The sequence below is a fragment of the Vanessa cardui genome, chromosome 28 (assembly GCF_905220365.1).
Source record: "Vanessa cardui chromosome 28, ilVanCard2.1, whole genome shotgun sequence".
NCBI lineage: Eukaryota > Metazoa > Arthropoda > Insecta > Lepidoptera > Nymphalidae > Vanessa > Vanessa cardui.
The window spans coordinates 5398644-5420143 of NC_061150.1; the positions used below are offsets into that span (position 1 = coordinate 5398644).

At 35.1% G+C, this 21500-nt stretch overlaps 2 protein-coding genes across 2 annotated transcripts in view; one reads left to right on the top strand and one right to left on the bottom strand.

Moving 5' to 3' along the window:
• LOC124541428 (dipeptidyl peptidase 9) overlaps positions 1–7038 on the bottom strand; it is a 29709-nt gene extending 22671 nt beyond the window's left edge. The window contains exons 1-2 of the mRNA XM_047119296.1: positions 6515–7038; positions 657–858 (exon numbers count right to left, since the gene is read on the bottom strand). Of these exons, the coding sequence (XP_046975252.1) occupies positions 657–858; positions 6515–6798 (486 nt within the window). The 5' untranslated portion in view covers positions 6799–7038. The remainder of the gene's footprint in view (positions 1–656; positions 859–6514) is intronic.
• A 292-nt stretch (positions 7039–7330) lies between these two features.
• LOC124541687 (unextended protein-like) overlaps positions 7331–21500 on the top strand; it is a 46227-nt gene continuing 32057 nt past the window's right edge. The window contains exon 1 of the mRNA XM_047119616.1: positions 7331–7867. Coding sequence (XP_046975572.1) covers positions 7413–7867 — 455 coding nt within the window. The 5' untranslated portion in view covers positions 7331–7412. The remainder of the gene's footprint in view (positions 7868–21500) is intronic.

Consider the following 21500-nt stretch of genomic DNA (forward strand, 5'->3'; position numbering starts at 1 on the left):
ATACAAATAACATTTTCTATGTAATTTTGGATCTGGGTGTTTGTGATACCTGTTACTTCTGATTTTCCATAACACAAGTGCTTCAGCTGCTTACATTAGGATCAGAGGAATGTATGTGATGTTGTCCAATATTGAAACTTGGTCAAGTGGGACCTGGATAAGTGGAATACCTCCATAGCTGAAAGTCACGCTGAGGTCCCATCACTTTGGCGTTGAATCACCTCTGTTATTGGTACGAAGCAGACCTCTATAGCTGGAATTACTTATTTTGTTCTATCACTGTTACCTCTATAAATGGGACAGCAAGGGATTTTTATGTTCATAAACCTCTGCAACTGAGATCATATAGTTTTGTTTATTTGCCAACTATTATTATATTATTTGTCTATATTTTCATGACACATTATTTTGTTTAATGATCACATCTCTAAGTGAGGAAGATATTTATTTATACCTGGGTATCTGAGACTGAGGGAATACCTCTATAAGTGACAACAACATTGCAGGTCCTTTGAAGCCTCACTTAACCAGGTTGGTAGTGTTAATTTGACAATCAATAAGTAAGTGTAATGCTTCTATATTGAATAAAGGAATTTGAGTTTGAGTTTGAGTTTGAGTTTTCACTGTATTTATTAATTATTTAAAACTATACGGACCTGATTAGGCCCTTCCTCAGCTACGAACAGCGACGAGGCACACGGAAAGAGCACCCTGCCGGTCTTCGGGTGCAGTTCGTAGGACGCTATGCCCCACCCGGCCACCCTCTGCCGCTCCCAAAGCAGCTGTTCTTCCCTGGACCATTTCCCTGATGATACACCGAGCGCTATGTTTGATTCTATCAATGGTTTCCAATCCAACCTGGAAATTAAATTAATTAAATCAGAATATACTTTACTAACGATCTGCCCCGGCTGAGCACAAGTGCAATACTGATACTAAATATACTACAGAATTTGTTTAATTACGACATCACATTAGACACTTCTAAAATTATCATTTTCTTTACTATATTGTCCATGTATTATATTGAAAAACCTTTCTCTCGAATCACTCTATCAAAAAAAAAGCCGCATCAAAATCCGTTGCGTGGTATTAAAATTTAAGCATACAAAGGGATATAGGGACAGAGAAAGCGACTTTGTTTCATACTATGCAGTGATTTAAGTAGGCTTTCAAGCACTTTTGAATCGTCATTTAAGAACTATATTATGTGAGCTGAGATGGCCCAGTGGTTAGAACGCGTGCATCTTAAGCGATGATTGCGGGTTCAAGCCCAGGCAAGAATGACTATATATATGTGCTTAATTTGTGTTTATAATTCATCTCGTGCTCGATGGTAAAGGAAAACATTGTCAGGTGTCTAATTCCGTCGAAATTCTGCCACATGTGCATTCCACCAACCCGCATTGGAACAGCGTGGTGAAATACGTTCTAAACCCTCTACTTAATGGAAGAGGAGGCCTTATCCCAGCGGTGGGAAATTTACAGGCTGTTACTTTACTTTTTACTTTTTATGTGAAGCTACCATCGGGTCAGAAAATGGATTCTACCGATACGAACCGGTAAGTAAAGAAGTAGTAACTCTTTTTCAACATTTAAAAATGTTAGTTAATAAGATTGAAGAGAGTCTTTAGCTCCAAGATAATAAATAGATCGGACTGCTCTCTAAATAAAAACAGATAAAATATCTCAAAGTACTATGCGATATGACATTACAATGTGAAAGTCTCCAAAATATAGCAAACGAGCGATGTAATATTTTATAAGAATGACTATCATCGCGATCATCACTTACGATGCACGCGTTCTAACCACTGGGCCATCTCGGCTCATTCAGCATTATCCCCCATTAAAATACCAACAACATTGCATGCACAGTAATTACTCATTGTAAATTAGATTAAATATAATTTTAAGTGGACAATTAAATCACAAATCGTTCGATTGTTATTGAAAACTGTATTGTTTATAAAGTTATCTCTCGTGATAATATTAATTGCTGATATAATAACAATCGTTTAATTAAAAGCAAGACTGTCGTTAATTAGTCGAATTAATTTATGTAATATCGGTGTCACCTGGGATGGATTCCATAAATCCAAATCTAATTAGGCACTATACATGCACTCTTTTTTTTATAAAATACTTAGGCTATTTTTTGTAAATAGCAATACTGCTGTTTTTGAATTTAGAATATGCACAAGGCCGGCTTGAGAAGCTTGTATAATCTGGACCAAAAACAAAATGGAGGTTCTCAATAATTATTTTCGAACAAATTTCAATTATACAAAAGAATTAGCAAAAACTGTTTTATTTATAAAGCATTTATGAGGAACTAGAGGTAGAGCTCTTTAGGCCTCCCCTTAATATGACCCTGGTTAAAGTAAAGTAAAGAACCAGTCTGTAAGTTTCCCACTGCTAGGTTAAGGCCTCCTCTCCCTTTGAGGAGAAGGTTCGAAACACATTCCACCACGCTGTTTCAATGCGGGTTGAATGCACATGTAGCAGAAGTTCTATGAAATGAGACACATGCAGGTTTCCTCACGATGTTTTCCTTCACCGCCGAGCACGAGATGAATTATAAGTACAAATTAAGCACATATATATAGTGGTGCTTGCCTGGGTTTGAACCTGAAATCATCGATTAAGATGCACGGGTTCTAACCACTGGGCCATCTCAGCTCCATAAACTCTTAGTAGTATGCAATATAGCTGAGTTATTAGCGAATCTCATGAAATACGTGAAAAAAGTTTGTATATATATATTTATTCCTACTTTCATCTGAATACGCTACAGACAGATTATAATCGAAGCTGAGAATGACTCGAAAAAAAAATGGCGGTTAAGATTTGTTGAAGTACACAGTACACATACAACTGAAGTACACTCACACTAGTAAAGTAGTATGACGTTTGGCGCGTGTCAAGAGTAGCTGCCACGGACACACAGATAATAAAGTAGCCTTGTCTGATTTAGTGCTTTTGTAATTCCACACTCTATCTAGATAATAATAAATAGGCATGGGAGATCTGAATTATGTGACATCGGTTGTGTAAAAGATATTTGAAATATTGGTTTTGATAACCTATTTCAGATATCGCCGTCTTTGAAAAGTAAAGTAACCAACCAATCTCCAATAAGGAGAAAGTTTGGAACAATATTCCACCACGCTGTTCCAATGCGGGTAGGTGGAATGCACATGTGGCAGAATTTCGATGAAATTAGACACATGCAGGTTCAGAGCAAGAATTATAAACACAAATTAGCACATATATATAGTGGTGCTTGTCTGGTTTTGAACCCGCAATCATAGGTTAATATGCACGCGTTCTAACCACTGGGCCATCTCAGCTCTCCTGTCTTTGCTTAACTTAAAATTGTACAATATGTGAGAAAGAGATGTAACGTATACTATATCAAAATCGGTTTAACATTCACTTTATCTCTTTCTCACAGATGGGTTGCTGTGAAGTTAAAGAGAGATAAGGCGAATATTTCATGAGTCTAATGCGATTAAAAAACGAATCTAACGAATAAAAAAAAAGTAGGATAACATACTTTTTTTATGGAATAAACCTAATGTCGGACGAGCATATGGACCACCTGATGGTAAGTGGTCACCATCACCCATAGACAATGACGGTGTAAGAAATATTAAAAACTTTGAATGCTTTGACGTACCACAATGATATTCATAGTTTTTAGACGCGGTGTTCGTCATCATCAAATCGATTGACATCTGTTGTTCCGACGACATCCGACTTTAGATTACTTTAGAAATATCGGTCACATGCCTAATAATAAATAATAATCTAAGGCTGTGATTCCCAAAGTGGCCCAGGTGGACCCCCAGGGGTCCACGGGAGACATGATGGGGGTCTACGTAGGCCTGAATAAAAAATGGCCATAAGATGTTAATGGGGTCCATGAAAATTTATTTGCTTTTGATAGTAAAGAGCAAAAATGTGAGCATAGTTATATTACCTTATTAATTTTTTCTTATAATTATATTCTTTTAATAAGTTAAGTGTTACAAAATGTAGTTTTTTTCGTTTTTAGTTTACCTATCGGAATGTAGGGACAGAAGTCAGGAGCGAAAAATTTTAATTTTTTGGCGACTAAGAATGTTGTAGAAATGTAGCGGCAGGGGGTCCACCGAAACCAATAAAATTTTGAAAGTGGTCCACGAGAAAAATAAGTTTGGGAACTACTGATCTAAGGCTTTAATCTTGTTCAGTTTAAAAAAATATCACTGACATTTCAATACAATCGAAAATATCTGTTGATATTCTATATAACCTCCAAAATCATTTTTTTCTGGCGGGAAAATACATTTATAAAGCTACTTTAGATAATGATCTCGCTTTTAAAAATGTATCATTTTCATACAATAGCACAAATATTTCATTTATGCATTTTTAACAATCACAGATATAAAAAACTTTTTTATAAATTAAAAAAAAAAACATTTTAATAACGCACACGCACTTTTCCACTGGTCAAAACATTAAAAAACGAATAAATTTATGTGTACTGCCTGATAATAAAAATATGCAAGCACACTAAAACAAATAAAAATATAAGCTAAACACACACGCACAACAATTCGGTGGAGATTAAATAATTTAAAGGAATTTATAAAACAGGCATTGTTAGATCTAGGACAAAGTTTTAATCATATCATTTTAAAAATTATATTTTTAATAATCTATATCTGAAACTAATTGTCAGAGATTCTCAATAGGATTAATACTTCGAAACAAACCCAATTTTTTTTTCAACCTTGGGAACTAAGATGCTATGTCCCTTGTGCCTGTAGTTACACTGGCTCACTCACCCTTCAAACGGGAACACAACAATACTGAGTACTGTTGTTTAGCGATAGAATATAAATATCAAATCTAGAAAATTTAACCTACAATCAAAACCTATTTCTAGTTCTTAAACAATGATTAAGTTAGTTTTATTTGTGACTATGGATAATTTTTTCTTCTATAATGTTACAAGAATAGAATAATCTGATTTAAAAATCAATCTTCATAATATTTAAAATTGTAACACAAATTGAATTACACATCATTTTAAAAATATGTTGTTTATTAATAATATATTCAATTGTCTTATCTATGTAGGCATAACAGGCATTTTGTCAATGGTAGTGACTATGTCCATGGTACTTACTACTCCTATGGTGGTTATGGTACCTACTCAACAGATATTTGACTGTAAGCTGTGATAATAAATATTATTACATTCTAGTTTGAAGGACCAGTGAGCCAATGCAAGTTATAAATCCCAATAATGGTCTCATACTCATAACATAAAGATGCTTAATTTTTTTTTTCGGAAGTGGCCAACTACATTTGCCCCAAGACCATTTGCTATTCAGCCAACTTAATTAAAATATAAAAGCTAACTCTGCAAACCAGATTTTTAATTTTATTACATACATATCACATCTGCACATTATATTTGATAAGTAATAAATACTCCACCCCAATCTCCGGGAAAAGAGTATACAGGTCCCTATCTATTTAATATTCATTAATTCTACTATAATGTTAAGTAATATATATTCTGTAATATATTAAGCTACTACATAACATACATATTTCAATCTATACTAACATTATAAATGCTTAATCCACTGTATGGAATTAGATGAAATTTTGTGGAGATTGTTTAATTCTCAGGAAAGGACATACAATATTTTTGAAGCCTTTCACCAAACCAATATAAAAAAAGACTTTTGTACATAGATGTATGAAATGTTGTACTTTTGAAAGTCAAAATAAAGTGGTTAGAAACTTTTTAGTGGAATAATATTGTATAATATATATACAACCTTTTTTTAATTGTAATAGAAATATATACTATGCCATAATTGTGTATAAAACAAATTATTTAATTGTATTTCATCTTTGAATTTATATTGTCTTTGTTTTAAACCAGTAAGTTTGTTTTGAAAAGATTGCTACTTAGTGATAAGATCACCTATCAATGCTCTTAAATAGTGTAATAAATATTACATTGTATGAATGTTTAATACAAGATTTTTTTTTCATATATTTGTAAATATTTTATATCGACCAATTAACTTTGGAGCTTGCTGTAATATACTCTAAAACTTCTGGTCAAAAAATTAGCCCAGCACTGGGACATATACAGACATTGCATTTAAATTGATTCAATAGGAAAATTGAATTAATTATTAATTACACAATTTAATTTTTTAGTGTAACTTAAACATGAAACATGTAAGTTAAACTTTAATTGAAAATTAAATTAAAGAGAAGTTATCCTACTGTGATAAATAAACCAGTAAAGGGAAAATAATTAAGTAATTTCCTCATCAGTAAAAATCTGTATTTAAATTAAGTATAATATTTTTTTTTAGCATTTAGTATAGTATGTATGTCCATAAAGTTATAATAAATATTCTAAAGTAAATCTGTATGTCAGGAATTTTATTTAAAAAAACCAAAGCAAAACAATTAAAAAGTTTTTAACTACCTTGCATTACTGGTCTGTTGGGTGGGGCTGATATCGGTGTACAGGAGCGTGATCTCCCAGCCGTTCTGCGGGGTCCTCAGAAAATATATCCTCGTCTTTCCATTGCCAAGTTTCCTGAACGATATTGCCATGGGTACCATCGTAGACAAAGACGATAGCTCTTTTCTTAAGTCGTGAACTGCTTGCCGAACCTCCGCCCAACTGTATTTCTTCGGAGTATCCTCACAATCCACAGCCGCAGCCCCATCTCCGGCTTCCCTTAACTCCATATTCACAGTTTCCATACAAAAAATTCTATTTAACGAAAAGCCCTAGTCATGACGACCCTCAACATTGAACTATGAAACATTCAATACATTCGTGTATACTTGATTAATATATTTTAACTAATTTCATGGTTAAATGTATAATTTCGGTCTCATTATAATTTGTAATTACGTGATAATTATGAATATTTGTCTAAATCGAGCCAACACACTGATTTTTGACTTTTCTTGCCAAATGGCACAGATGTAAAAATAATCCGCCCATTACACACAGATATTAATGAAATGTCAAAGACAGCTGATAAACATTTTAAAATATTGATAATCTGTAGCAGCTGAAAACAGCTTACTAAAAGAAAAATGTTTAATTAAATTATTTCTATAAATTTTCTTTACATATTCTTGAAATGTAATTATACTGTGAACTTCCAAGTAAATGAATTAAAATTGTGGTGCCTAATATTTTTCGATCTTTAGTGGTAGCAATATTTCGTCCGGATATGACAACATTTTTACAAAATACTGCAGTTCCGGCAACAATTGCCGCCGAACTGTCAATAGAGAAAAACATGTCGCTGTCGATGTGATTTACGTGATATCTTGTTTTCTTTTCATCGTTTCGATCCATTAAAATGGCTCGTGTGTCTTGTGTGTCACGGACTTGTGGGATATTATTTTTATTTATTTTACAAGTGCACGCTACAAAGAATTTAACGGTGGAACCGTGGATAGTATCATTTAAAGTAGAAGCGAAATCGTGCGTAAATTTTCGATGTAAATATTTATTATTGGTGAACGGTAGTGAGTTTTTGGGACATAATTCCTTAAGATTAACGTCCAGTGAAGGCGCTAGGGGTAGTAATTGTGATACGATATACCCTAATTACGAATTAAGAGAAATCGAAACATCGCAGTGGCTTACGAGACTCGAAATATACGTGCCGAAAGTGAATGATAAATTATATTTTTGTTTACGGCATACGGAACAAGAGAATACACCAGTCAGTGGAAAGTGGATTCATCAAGGCGGTGATTTATATTTGCACCCTGATATCGACGATAGTTCATCTTTAAATAATGCTAACAGGTAAAATTCAATTTGTAAGCGTAGCGATTTTGTAAAACATTGCAATTATGAAACTGTGACTCATCGGCTTATGTAGTTTTAAATATATTTAGCTATGCGTTCAACTTGCCAGTAATGATTTTTTTTTTCAAATACCTTCTTAATAAAAGATTGCATACAGCCAAATTAAAAAAAAATAAATATATATCAAATAATAAATACGCTGTAATTAATAGCTGTTAACTTAACGCTACATAAATTTTACTCATAATTGTAAGAAAAAATACTATCATAATCTAGTTAGAATCCAATTTGCAATTATTTTATAAAGTAATAAAAAAATATTCATTTATTTAATTAGTAAGTAAGGTGATAAATATTTACTACAGGTTACTTAGTTCTTATCTAAAAGTATTTTCTATAATAAATAAAGTGATATTTAATTAAGTTTTATTTTAAATATAATGAATTTTGTGCGCAAGATATTTGTACATTCTATGCTAACTTGTAATGTAATGTCTCAACACCATAATTTTATGCTTGACATAATAAGAAATGATTTCATAACTTGCAGTAATTTTTCTAGGTCTGTATTTAATGCAAATATAAAAAGAAATAATGTGCTAATATTCAGTATTTTTTTCTAAGTCTGTAATGTTAAATTGAATATTTAAATGTTACAACTATAATTTTAGTTGTAAAATTAAACTTATCCATGGCATCAATAGATCAATATTTAATGTAATATCTTAACTATTATATATTAAGGCATTTGAAGCAGAGATTTTTAAAAGAAAGTTATCTTACACAGTATTAAATAATTACAAAATTAAACAAAAAGGCAAACTCATGTCCCATATAATTAACTAACATATATACCAAAATAAAACACCTATCAGCTATACAAACGAAAATATAAAGACATTTTTTTAAAGTTAAAATAAGTTTTTTAAATATATCATCAAAAAGTTGTAGTTAATATCTATGAGGTTGCATTGCATTCGTTGTCAAATATGTTTAAAAGTAACGGCCTATTGATGTACCTCTTCTGTTCGCCTCGTGTTTTCTCTGTAATGACATAATAATTAAAATATATTTGTTTAGTGTTATGCTTAAATAATTACTCGTTCATAATTAAACCAACTTCAAAATTAGAAACAGCTCGTGAAATGAAAATAAAAAAAATATATCTATCTAAATTAACATGGTTATTTTAATTACTAAAGTTATTTCTTCTTCTTATAGTTATGTCTTGTTCACGAGACATTCGTAGATAATGTCGAAATATAGAGTTCCACCAAATAGAAATAAAAAACATGGTAAATATCCCGAAATTAATAACTTTAGTAATGACCAATATTAACGTATCTTACACACACTTACAGTACACCTAACTTAAATTAAAAACGATCACCTCAATACGACTTTCAGTTTTCGAGAAATTCATGTACAAAAATATACTTACGAAATTAAGCACACATACTTGAAAGCCTAAACGCATCATCCTACCCAAATATTATTCAATTCTAAAAATGTTAGATACATACATGTCAAACTGATAACATCCTTTTTTAGAAATTGGTTCAAAAATCACCAAAATTTTGTACAGAAATATATTCTGCACTGTAAATGGCGATAGAAATTCGTTCGTTGTTAAAGTATTATAAATGAGAAATTAACTGTCTCTCTGTCTGACTGAGCTGAGTTTCATGAAGTATATTATTATTGCTTTATAACCACTTACTTCGAGGAAGGATGTGGAAAAATTGCGTCATATATCTAACCATCTAAGACGCGTGCGTCTAGTAATCATCGTTATCTCGAATCACTGTATCTATTAAAAAATACAGACGAATTGATAACTGCCTCCTTTTTGAAGTCGGTTGAAAAAAACCTCTATCTATTAAAAAAAGATCTAAGCACATATAGGAACAGACAACGGTAAGCGACTTTGTTTTATACTGTGTAATTATATTATAAAAGTATTTGCGAAATACTGGCGTTTTGAACGTCGACGAAACTGTTATCGAAACTTTGGAATTAAATTACAGCGTGTATAAGTAGTTGAGTGTAACAGTGTTGTGTTATACACAGAGATATATTAAAAATCTAAAGTAACAGCCTGTAAATTTCCAACTGCTGGGATAAGGCCTCCTCTTTCATTAAGGAGAGGGCTTGGAACATATTTCACAACGCTGTTCCAATGCGGGTTGCTTGAATGCACATGTGGCAGAATTTCGAAGAAATTAGACACATGCAGGTTTCCTCACGATGTTTTCCTTCACCGCTGAGCACGAGATGAATTGCACATATATATAGTGGTGCTTGACTGGATATGAACCCGCAATCATCGGTTAAGATGCACGCGTTCTAACCACTGGGCATATCAAGATATATCAATCATGAGCTCTCAGTGCGCGATACAGCTGAGCTATTAGCGAATATGTACATCTAAGGTTCATTCATCTTTATTCCCACTTCGATTGGAATATACTATAAGATGGTATTACATAACTCTCAAAGAAGTTATATTATACTAGTATTCGCCCGCTGCTTCGCTTGCGTTTTAGGATATTGGTTGGCATAAATGTAACCCATATACTTTCTCGGAGTTCAACTTTCATACCAAAATTCATCAAATTAAGTTCAGCGGTTTGATCGTGAAAGAGCAACAGACATACAGAGCTACTTTCACATTTAAATATTCGAAAACTTTATTCAAGTAGGCTTTTGCAAGCAATTTGAATCGTCATTTTACAATTAAGTGAAGCTAACACCGGTTCGGAAAGCAGATTCTACCTAGAAGAACCGCCAAGAAACTCAGTAGTTGCTGTTATTAATATAGATGTATAGAATTAAAAATATTTGTTTAACAAATAACGTATCACCATAAGTGAACGAGTGTATTCTTTTAGAATATTGCTCTTGTGGAAGCCAGTCCGAAAAATCAATAGCTTGTAATGCGCTTCGAAGGTGTAAGGGAGTAGAAGGGCTCATATGTTCTACAGCTTGTAATATTTATGGTCGAAGGTGACCATTTACTTGTTCATTTGCTGTCATAAAATTGATTTATTTTATTTATGGAATAAGTTGGCGGACGAGCATATGGGCCACCTGATGATAAGTTGTCACCATCACCCATAGACAATGACGCTGTAAGAAATATAAACTATTCCTTACATCGTCAATGCGCCACCAACCTTGGGAAGTAAGATGCTATGTCCCTTGTGCCTGTAGTTGCACTGGCTCACTCACCCTTCAAACCGGAACACAATAATACTGCGTACTGTTGTTTAGCGGTAGAATATCACTGGATCACTAATTATTGCTGTTCTATTTTTAAATCTGTTTCAAATATATATTTCTAAGCTAGTTGAATATATAAATGTACCGTTAGTCTAGCTTACATAATTTTATATAAAAACAAACAACACATATTCTCTTGACGTCACTTCCGTTCTACTTAAAAATTTACTATTCACGCGTGAAGAAGTATAACTCCAAATAACAGCCCTGTTATTACGCAACGTTATATATAGAATAATATAAATGGATTACTTTTTATTTTAATAGCACGATAACAAACAACAACAGCCTGTAAATTTCCCACAGCTGGGCTAAGGTTTCCTCTCCCTTTGAAAAGAAGTAAAGTAAAGTAAAAGCCTGTACATTTCCCACTGCTGAGATAAGGCCCCCTCTTCCATTAAGGAGAAGGCTTGGAACATATTCCACCACGCTGTTCCAATGGGGTTTGATGGAATAAACATATTGCAGAATTTCTATGAATTTATAGACATGCAGGTTTCCTCACGATGTTTTCATTCACCGCCGAGCGCGAAATGAATTATAAACACAAATTGAATACATGAATATTCAGCGGTGCTTGCCTGGGTTTGAACCCGCCATCATTGATTAAGATGCGCGCGTTCTAACCACTGGAAAATCAATATACTATACTAGTATTATAATGTGAAAGTAACTCTGTCTGTCTGACGCTCTTTCACGACGAAACCGCTGAACCGAATTTGATGTCAAAGTCAACCCCTAAAACGCATGCGAAGTCGCGGGTGACAGCTTATACAATACAAAAATACTCATAATAAATAATAAAAAATAAGATCCCAATTAAATAAAGTATACTTTTTTATCAAGTCTGGACGCACCTTAATAATAACAGTGATAACAGATGTGGCAGTTGTACAGTAAATATATTAACGGCGGATGCTCATCGCGTATAGTAATTGCGTTATTCAACAATATATTTTCTTAGGAATTTTTCATCTCTGACTCAGGTTTACATAATAATACGTTTACATCTCGACGTAATGCGTAATGAATACAGTCACGATCGTAAGTGTTATCGAAAATAATTTTAGCTGTGAACGGTACTTTAAATTCGAATAAAACTAGTTATAACGGATTTGAATCGCGTATATTAATTATTTTTAACATCCCGACGTTTCGAGCACTTTACAGCGTTCGTGGTCACGGGTAGACTGACTAACAAGGATTCCGCCTTGTTATGCTCTAGTTTAAAGTATGGCTGATTTCGTGTAACTACCGAAGTCGTGACCTCTGTGGTCGTACGGCCGATTCTCGGACGAAACTATATGAAAGAAGTTCCTTAGTTTTCTACCTTGTCTTGGGTCTGGGTGTTTGTGGTAGCGTCGTTACTTCTGATTTTTCACTACACAAGCTTAGCTACTTACATTGGGATCAGAGTAATGTATGTGACGTTATCTAATACTCATTACGAATGGTACATAATACATCAAGTATGTAGGGTATGTTGTTCTATAGTGTGCCTATACAGACTACAGATTTTACGTGTGTGCGTGTGGCTGCATCTTCGTTAGTGCTTCTATTAAATAATTATATCAGTCCCTTGGTTTACTATAGACAGTTTGGTTAGTATGACGTGAAACAATGATGTTCTAGTAAACAGATATGTCGTTAACGCGCAAAAAGTGAAGACTAGAAAACGTCCTAATTGGGACGTTTGCCTTTAGTCGTTTTCATCATAATTATGCCAGTAATACGTTATAATACATCATAATTATGTAGTAATACGTTTTGCGTAATTAAAACATCTAGTTATCCCTTTTACTTATTGTTTTTATCAAGCTATTCTTATTACTTGTAACAAAATGTAAAATAAACGGTCCCCGGCGCGGCACACTTTTTTCTGTTGTTTAGTATGGGTATAACATATCTGTTTATTAGAATATCATTGACGTGAAATTATACAAAATGTATTTATTCATCACTTGGTTGGTTGTCATGTGTTTCATGCAAAAAATGTGGCCTATGTGTTCTCTCGGAGATCAAGTATGCTTCACACAAAATTTCATCAAATTCGGCTCAGTGGTTTGGTCGTGAAAGAACGACAGACAAACAGTTACTTTCATATTTATATTACTATACAAATGAAAATCATAATTAAAAGTTGTATCCACGTTTTAATTTTACATAACAGTTTTGTCAGCGACTGTACGATACTTGGTCGTCATCCAAAGGAGCTTCGCACGTTGTACGTATTTGAGATAAATCAGTACTTGTTATCGTACTGAGCCGAGATGGCCCAGTGGTTAGAACGCGCGCATCTTAACCGATGATCGCGGGTTGAAACCCAGGCAAGCACCACTGAATATTCATGTACTTAATTTGTGTTTATAATTCATCTCGTGCTCGGCGGTGAAGGAAAACATCGTGAGGAAACCTGCATGTGTCTAATTTCATTGAAATTTTTGTGCATTCAACCAACCCGCATTGGAACAGCGTGGTGGAATATGTTCCAAACCCTCTCCTTAATGGAAGAGGAGGCTTTAGCCCAGCAGTGGGAAATTTACAGGCTGTTACTTTACTTTTTTTTACTATTTATGGATAGCACGTGAATCTCAATCAAAATATTGTGGATTTAAACTAAGGCTTAATTGTTGGTAGGGCTTTGTGCAAGCCCGTCTGGGTAGGTACCACCTACTCATCAGTTATTCTTCCGCCAAATAACAGTACTCAATATTGTTGTGTTCCGGTTTGAAGGGTGAGTGAACCAGTGTAACTACAGGCACAAGGGACATGACATCTTAGTTCCCAAGGTTGGTGGCGCATTGACGATCTAAGGAATAGTTAATATTTCTTACAGCGTCCTTGTCTATGGGTGATGGTGACCGCTTACCATCTGATGGCCCATATGCTCGTCCACCAACCTATCCCATAAAAAAAAGATTGTGGATTTGAACCACGGCAAGTGACCAGAATATTCAGAGAATCTTGTTTGTACTCTATTGTACAGGATACTTAATGTGATGACTTCGCCCTCAATTAAATTACATCGCGTCTCCTGAGAGCTTTCATGGCGTGCGCTGTTTAAATGGATATTGTTTTAATATTAAATTTATGAACGAATTTAACGATTTCATTTTTATAATGAAAAATTACATGAAATGTATGATGAAGTTGCTCACTTACCCGCCAATTAAGTATCAACTCCACAATTAAACACCCAATAACGATTACGTATTCTAGACCCAGTTTCAGATAAACAGGAACATCAAATTATTAACAACATTTAATATGGATTACAATTATATTTTTACAGTTTTCTTTACAATCATCATTACCTTCCATATTTAAAAGCAGATTAACGATTCCCATATCAAATTTAATAATATTCTATTTCTACTTTTATTTATAAAAATGTCAAAGCAAAAAGTATTCATTACATTCATATAATTCTGTGACTGAATATAGCTCAACAGCTAGAAGTTATACAACCTTTAATGATTATTTATAAATATTATATTCAAAATACTTTATAGAATTACAGTATAAAATTTCTATAATTAAAGTTATTATCACCATCCTCCATCATCCTCCTGCCCTTATCCCAATTGTATTTGGGGTCGGCGCAGCATGTCTTCTCCTTCCATACTTCTCTGTCAGACGCCATCTCACAAGTAACATTCTCTCTAACCATATCGTCTTTCACACAATCCATCCATCGTTTCCTTGGTCGTCCTCTACCTCTATCCGTCCACATCCATGCTCAATTTTTAATTAAAGTTACGGGATTTTAACCAGAGTCGAAATAGCCCAGTGGTTAGAACGCGTGCATCTTAACCGATGATTGCTGGTTCAAACCCAGGCAAGCTCCGCTGATTCATGTGCTTAATTTGTCTTTATAATTCATCTCGTGCTCGGCGTCGAAGGAAAACATCGTGAGGAAACCTGTATGTGACAAATTTCATAGAAGTTCTGCCACATGTGTATTCCACCAACCCGCATTGGAACAGCGTGGTGGAATATGTTCCAAACCTTCTCCTCAAAAGGAGAGGATGCCTTTAGCCCAGCAGTGGGAATTTACAGGCTGTTGTTGTTGTTGTTGACATTAACCATGTTTTTTTATTTTTGTTCGATTGACCTCGATATTTCGACATTATTTACGAATGTCTTGTTCCCGTGAACAATACATTCGTAAACATGATAAATATCCCGAAATCAATAACTTTAATAGTAAAAATAACCATGTTAATTTAAAATCTTAATTTCTATATTTTTTTTATAAAGTGGGTATACAATGGTCAATTTATATAACCTCCATTCGATTGTATTACGTTTGTATCGGATTGTTCGAGAGCCGAGATGGTCCAGTGGTTAGAACGCGTGCATCTTAACCGATGATTGCGAGTCCAAACCCAGGCAAGCACCACTGATTATTCATAGGCTAAAATTGGGTTTATAATTCATATAGTGGTCAGTGGTGGTGACTAATTTCAACGAAATTCTGCCACATGTTTATCCACCAATTCGCAATGGAACTGTGTGGTGGAATATCCTCCAAAGCTTCTCCTCGAAGAAAGATAGCCCTTAAACCAGCAGTGGGAAAATTTCCCAGAAAGAACATAGGCTTTGTTTTTGCACATGACACCCTAAAACGCGAGCAAAGCCGCGGGTAATTACTAGTTACGTATAATTGTATATTCAATTTTAATGTATAATTGTATATATGTTCCCATGACGTCACGAGAACAGTCGCGAGCGTGTCGTTAATCGATATTCGGACGCATAGCGTGGGCGTCGGGAGAAAGGGTGCAGCGGGGTGCATCAGCAAAATACTCAGTATTGTTATTGTATGGTACCATCCACTCTTATTATACTCCACCGCAAAATAGTAATACACTAAGTATTACACAGTCATGTTCCGGTTTCAAGGGTGAGTCAGTGGCACAGGCATATAAGTCATAAATGTATTAGGTGTCATAGTCATGGTCGGGGCTGTATCGGCGATATAAGGTAACATTACAGCGCCGATGTCTGTCAGCGTTAGTACTTACCATAAATATGCTATGCCACAAAATCTATATTAATATTAAATGTGAAAGTAACTTTGTCTGTCTGTCTGAAATAATTAGTTAATTCTTATAGCAATTGGAATAATTTTCTTCTATATACAAAGTTAGTTGATTAGCTCTAGATGAAGAGACTTGATTTGATTTGATTTGATTTGATTTGATTTGACTCCTCAGAAATCAACAACAGAGATGTAATATAAGGTCAGAATAAACCTTGCTCTTAATAGCCTCGATAGCGCAATGGTTCTCAGGTCGACTGGCGTCGTAAGAAGTCAAAGCTACGATCCAGAGCCCTTGGTCTTCCGAACTCCTAGCACAAGCTTTATGCTTAATTGAAGCTTAAAGAATATACTCTTTAAAATAAGCATTGTTGTCTATATCTTTTATCTACATATGATATGTTTTTTCTTTTGCTGATTCACGCAATGTGGAATTCTCTTGGAAAGCGGGTTGTGTAGAGTTATTATCCACTGCGCACTGGGATGTGACGCATTCGGGCTGCTGCATAGTTCGTAACTTTCCCCAGGAGGGTGATTTCGCCTCCTATGATTTTCGCTAGTGCGCATGCCATCCCGTCTGATATCCTTCTCAGAATCACCTGAATATGACTTCCACAGGATATGTGACTTCCTGATGCGTCCACAGGCTTGCGGTTACTATATTAACTGCGTAAATTGCATTTTAACTTACTTCATTTCATGTTATTGTGAATATTCCACCACGCTGTTCCAGTGCGGGTTGGTGGAATGCACATGTGGCAGAATTTCGATGAAATTAGACACATGCCGGTTTCCTCACGATGTTTTCCTTCACCGCCGAGCACGAGATAAATTATGAACACAAATTAAGCACATATATATATATATATATATAGTGGCGCTTGCCTGGGTTTGAACCCTCAATAATCGGTCAAGATACACGCGTTCTAACCACTAGGCCATTTTAGCTCTTAAAGATGTAGTGCTTCTGAAAATAGTGCAAATGGCGCCTATGTTGGGCTGTCTCGCACCTGCCAAATGATTGGCGGATTGGACAAGCTCGTGGCTGTATGATTATAAACAAATAAAACGTAATAACGCGTTAAATTTGCTCATAAGCAACATCACCTGTTAGAATATGTTTGTTTCATTCGATTTTAGAACAGCACCACCCCATCAGCTGAAACTTTGCATGCGCATTTGATTATTGTGGCGAATTGACGAGATTGTTTGACTCTCGAGACAGAAGCGTCAAGTAATAACAAGAACAACAGCCCGTAAATTTCTCACTCCTGGGCTAAGGCCTCCTCCCCTTTTGAGGAACAGGTTTGGAACATATTCCACCTCGCTGTTCTAATGCCAGTCGGTGGAATACATATGTGGCAAAAAGCGTGGCTTTTCCATCTTTAATATTAACTTATTATTAACTATTTGTTGACTTCTGGGCAGGATATATAATAATATTATTGTACTTTCCTGATATAAAAATAAATAAATAAAATAAAAAGCCTTTATTTCCATAACCTTACATTTTCTAATTCTAATGTAGGTATTTGTTAGTAGATTGTTATTATTCTATATTCTTATATCTATATGTTACTAAAAGTTAGTTTTTGTTATTGGTTATGGACCCCTCTTCGGGTGAAGGCCTCGTCCAGTCCTTTTCACTCAATTCAGTCCCTGGCGATATTTTTCCAGTCCTTTCCTGTTAAATCCGTTAAATCGTCCATCCATCGTCTACTCGATCTCCCTACCCTTCTTTTGGAGATTGGCCCATCCCAAATTGTAGCATTGATTGTCCACCTTTGTATCTCGATATGTGACCTGCCCACTGCCATTTCAATTTTAGAGCTTGTGTGAGGGCGTTACTGATATACTCGGTAATAAAAATATTATTGAGCAATTACTGAGTTTCTTCCGAACCAGTGATAATTAACATTTAATTTGTCACTTTACCATGACGATTCAAAAAGTATTTTGATCTCAAGGTTCAGTCGGTACCCATATCAACTGAACGAAACAAGTATCGCTAAACAACAGTACGCAGTATTGTCGTGTTGCGGTTTGAAGGGTGAGCGAACCAGTGCAACTACAGACACAAGGGACATAACATCTTAGTTCCCAAGGTTGGTGGCGCATTGACGATGTAAGGAATAGTTAATATTTCTTACAGCGTCATTGTCTATGGGTGATGGTGACCACTTACCATCAGGTGGCCCATATGCTCGTCCGCCAACCTATACCATTAAAAAAACATAATATATGTGAAAATCTTCCTCGTTTTTCCTATCATAGAAAACCGCATTAAAAACAGTTGAATGGTTTGAAGTAAGTACAGACAGAAGCAGAAAATGACTTTGATTTATACTATTTATAGATAGATGCTCTAGTAAACTAGTGTCTCGGACGAGGTCAGGTGGCGTGCGTCAGGATCGTAAAAAATATTGAAAAACAAATTTGACCATTACGATGGGAGTCGTAAAATTTGCATTAGCATATATATAGACTTTCAGATACTATATAATGCTGGAAATGGAATTACGTTGTGTATTTCCTCTTTTTTTCACGAACTCATTCGTCATCGATCATCAAAAGTCTCCCTCGTCGTTCAAAATCAAAATATACTTATTCAAGTAGGCTTTTACAAGCACTTTTGAATCAACAACAACAACAGCCTGTAAATTCCCACTGCTGGGCTGAAAGCCTCCTCTCCCTTTGAGGAGAAGGTTTGGAACATATTCCACCACGCTGTTCCAATGCGGCTTGGTGGAATACACATGTGGCAGAATTTTTATGAAATTTGTCACATGCAGGTTTCCTCACGATGTTTTCCTTCACCGCAGAGCACGAGATGAATTATAAAGACAAATTAAGCACATGAAACAGCGTTGCTTGCCTGGGCTTGAACCCGCAATCATCGGTTTAGATGCACGCGTTCTAACCACTGGGCCATCTCGCCTCACTTTTGACAAATATTCAGTTTTGAATCGTTAAATGAAGCTACCACCGGTTCGGAAAGTAGATTCCACCGAGAAGAGTCGGCAAGAAAAGTAGTTCCTTTTTTTCAGCATTTAAAAATACAGTCGTTATGTTTACAATCCATCAGTATTATTTTACTTTATCTTGATCGTGATCTCGTGACCTATTTATGTCACGGCTAATTATGCCGGAGAAATTATAGCTGTTACTGCTTGACGACCTCCGTGGTCGAGTAGTGTGTGTGTAGTGTGTGTAACATATGTCCATTATTATGTTGGCTACTTGAATAAAGTATAATTTTATTTTAATGAATATGGGCCACTTGATTGTAAGTGGTCACCACCACACATAGACAATGACGCTGTAAGAAATATTAACTGAACACAACAATACTGTGTACTGTTGTTTAGCAGTAGAATATCTGATGAATGTGTGGTACCCAGGCGATCTTGCACAAAGCCCTACCACCAAATACTTTTTTCCTATTATACCACGCTGCGCTAATGTGGATTTTTGAACGCAAAAAAGACAGTGGTGCTTGCTTGGAATTGAATATTCAATCATTAAAGATTCTCGTGGTCTAACTGGGCCGTCGTTACAATGAAGTGTATTTGTTAGCAAGAAAAGTATTTATTCCAACAAAGAATAAAAATGGGAGCAGTCGCTTTGTATACAAATACCGTAAATGAAATATATATACATATAATGAAATTGGAGTGTCTGTTTGTAATATTAAAATAGCCCTTTTTACTCCATGCATATGTATGTATATTTTTGTCTTTCTGTCTGTTTGTTTGCTGCGGCTAATCTCTGTAACGACTGGACCGATTTTGACGGGATTTTCACTGGCAGATAACTGATGTAATAAGGAATAACTTAGGCTACAATATTTTTTTATTTTTGTTAATTTCAAACGCGTACAAGGTCGCGGGCACAGCTAGTTAAGTATAAAAATAGATCGAGTTCCATTGTATAACTCAGTCACATATTATTACCGTTCGTTTTACCTTTTGTTCGTTTAATAGCTTCCCCTGGTAGATTCGTCTGTGTCTGGCTGGAGATGGATTAGATTGTCTTTGTGTTAGTCAGGAACTGAGATGGCCCAGTGATTAGAAAGCGTGCATCTTAACAGATGATCGCGGGTTCAAACCCAGGCAAGCACCAATACATATATGTGCTTAATTTGTGTTTATAATTCATCTCGTGCTCGGTGGTGAAGGAAAACATCGCGAGGGAACCTGCATGTGTCGAATTTCATAGAAAATTCTGCAACATGTGTATTCCACCAACCCGCATTGGAACAGGTTCTAAACCCTCTCCTTAATGTAAGAGGTTGTTGTTGTTGTTGTAGGTAAACACATGTTATGCGCTTACATTGCAATGTATTTAGTATCAGCATTGCACTCGTGCGTAGCCGGGTCGTCGCTAGTTTTTTACAGTATAATAATTCGAATTGCTCGCTTCATTACTTGCTCGACATTTTCCTACCGTTCTTTACGATCTAGGTCATCACAACCCCTCATAGTTCAAGGCGAAGAAATGGCGTTCGTTATAACGCTCGAGGCTCGATGGGAAAAATACGTGATCACGATATTTTTTCCCACAATACGTCGTCGCGTGACGCTATTCTTGGACGATTATAAAAGTTAAATAATACAAAATGATATATTTACAAAGCACATTTGGTACATATTACAATTGAACAACCCGCATTGGAACAGCGTGGTGAAATATGCTCCAAAACTGTTCCTTCAAAAGGGACAGGAAGCCTATTTCACATTTATAATATTATTATTATTATAACAGCTTTATTTAATTCCACGCAAAATAATAATTCAAAAGTTCAACCAATACATATAACATGCAGATTAACCAAATATAAAAAAAAAGAATCTAATTTAATTATTGAGCATTTCTTGTGCTATTGTATTGTTGTGTGGACCCCCTACAGGTAAAAGCCTCCTCCAAGGAATTCCACCTTTCTCTATCATTGGCAGCAACCCTATATATCCCTGGCCAGATGCTGTCATTAGCTCATCTGCCCATCTTGAATATGCCCAACCTTTTGGAGCCAACCAATTTCGTATCCTAAAGATCCATTTGTTGTCCCTGTACCAACATGATTTATAATATAAGTATAACTAATAAATTCGAATTGAGTCAGACACAGTGTACATTCAGTGATATCATTACGTCCTAGTTCATAAACTCTCACCAACTGGCGCCATATTGTCTAGACTATATAACATTATGTATAATATAATATTTACTCCATTCCAAACGTAACAGGACAAAAGCCAAATGTGTGTTTGGTATACATATCGCGTGTACGTATGCATTTAGTGA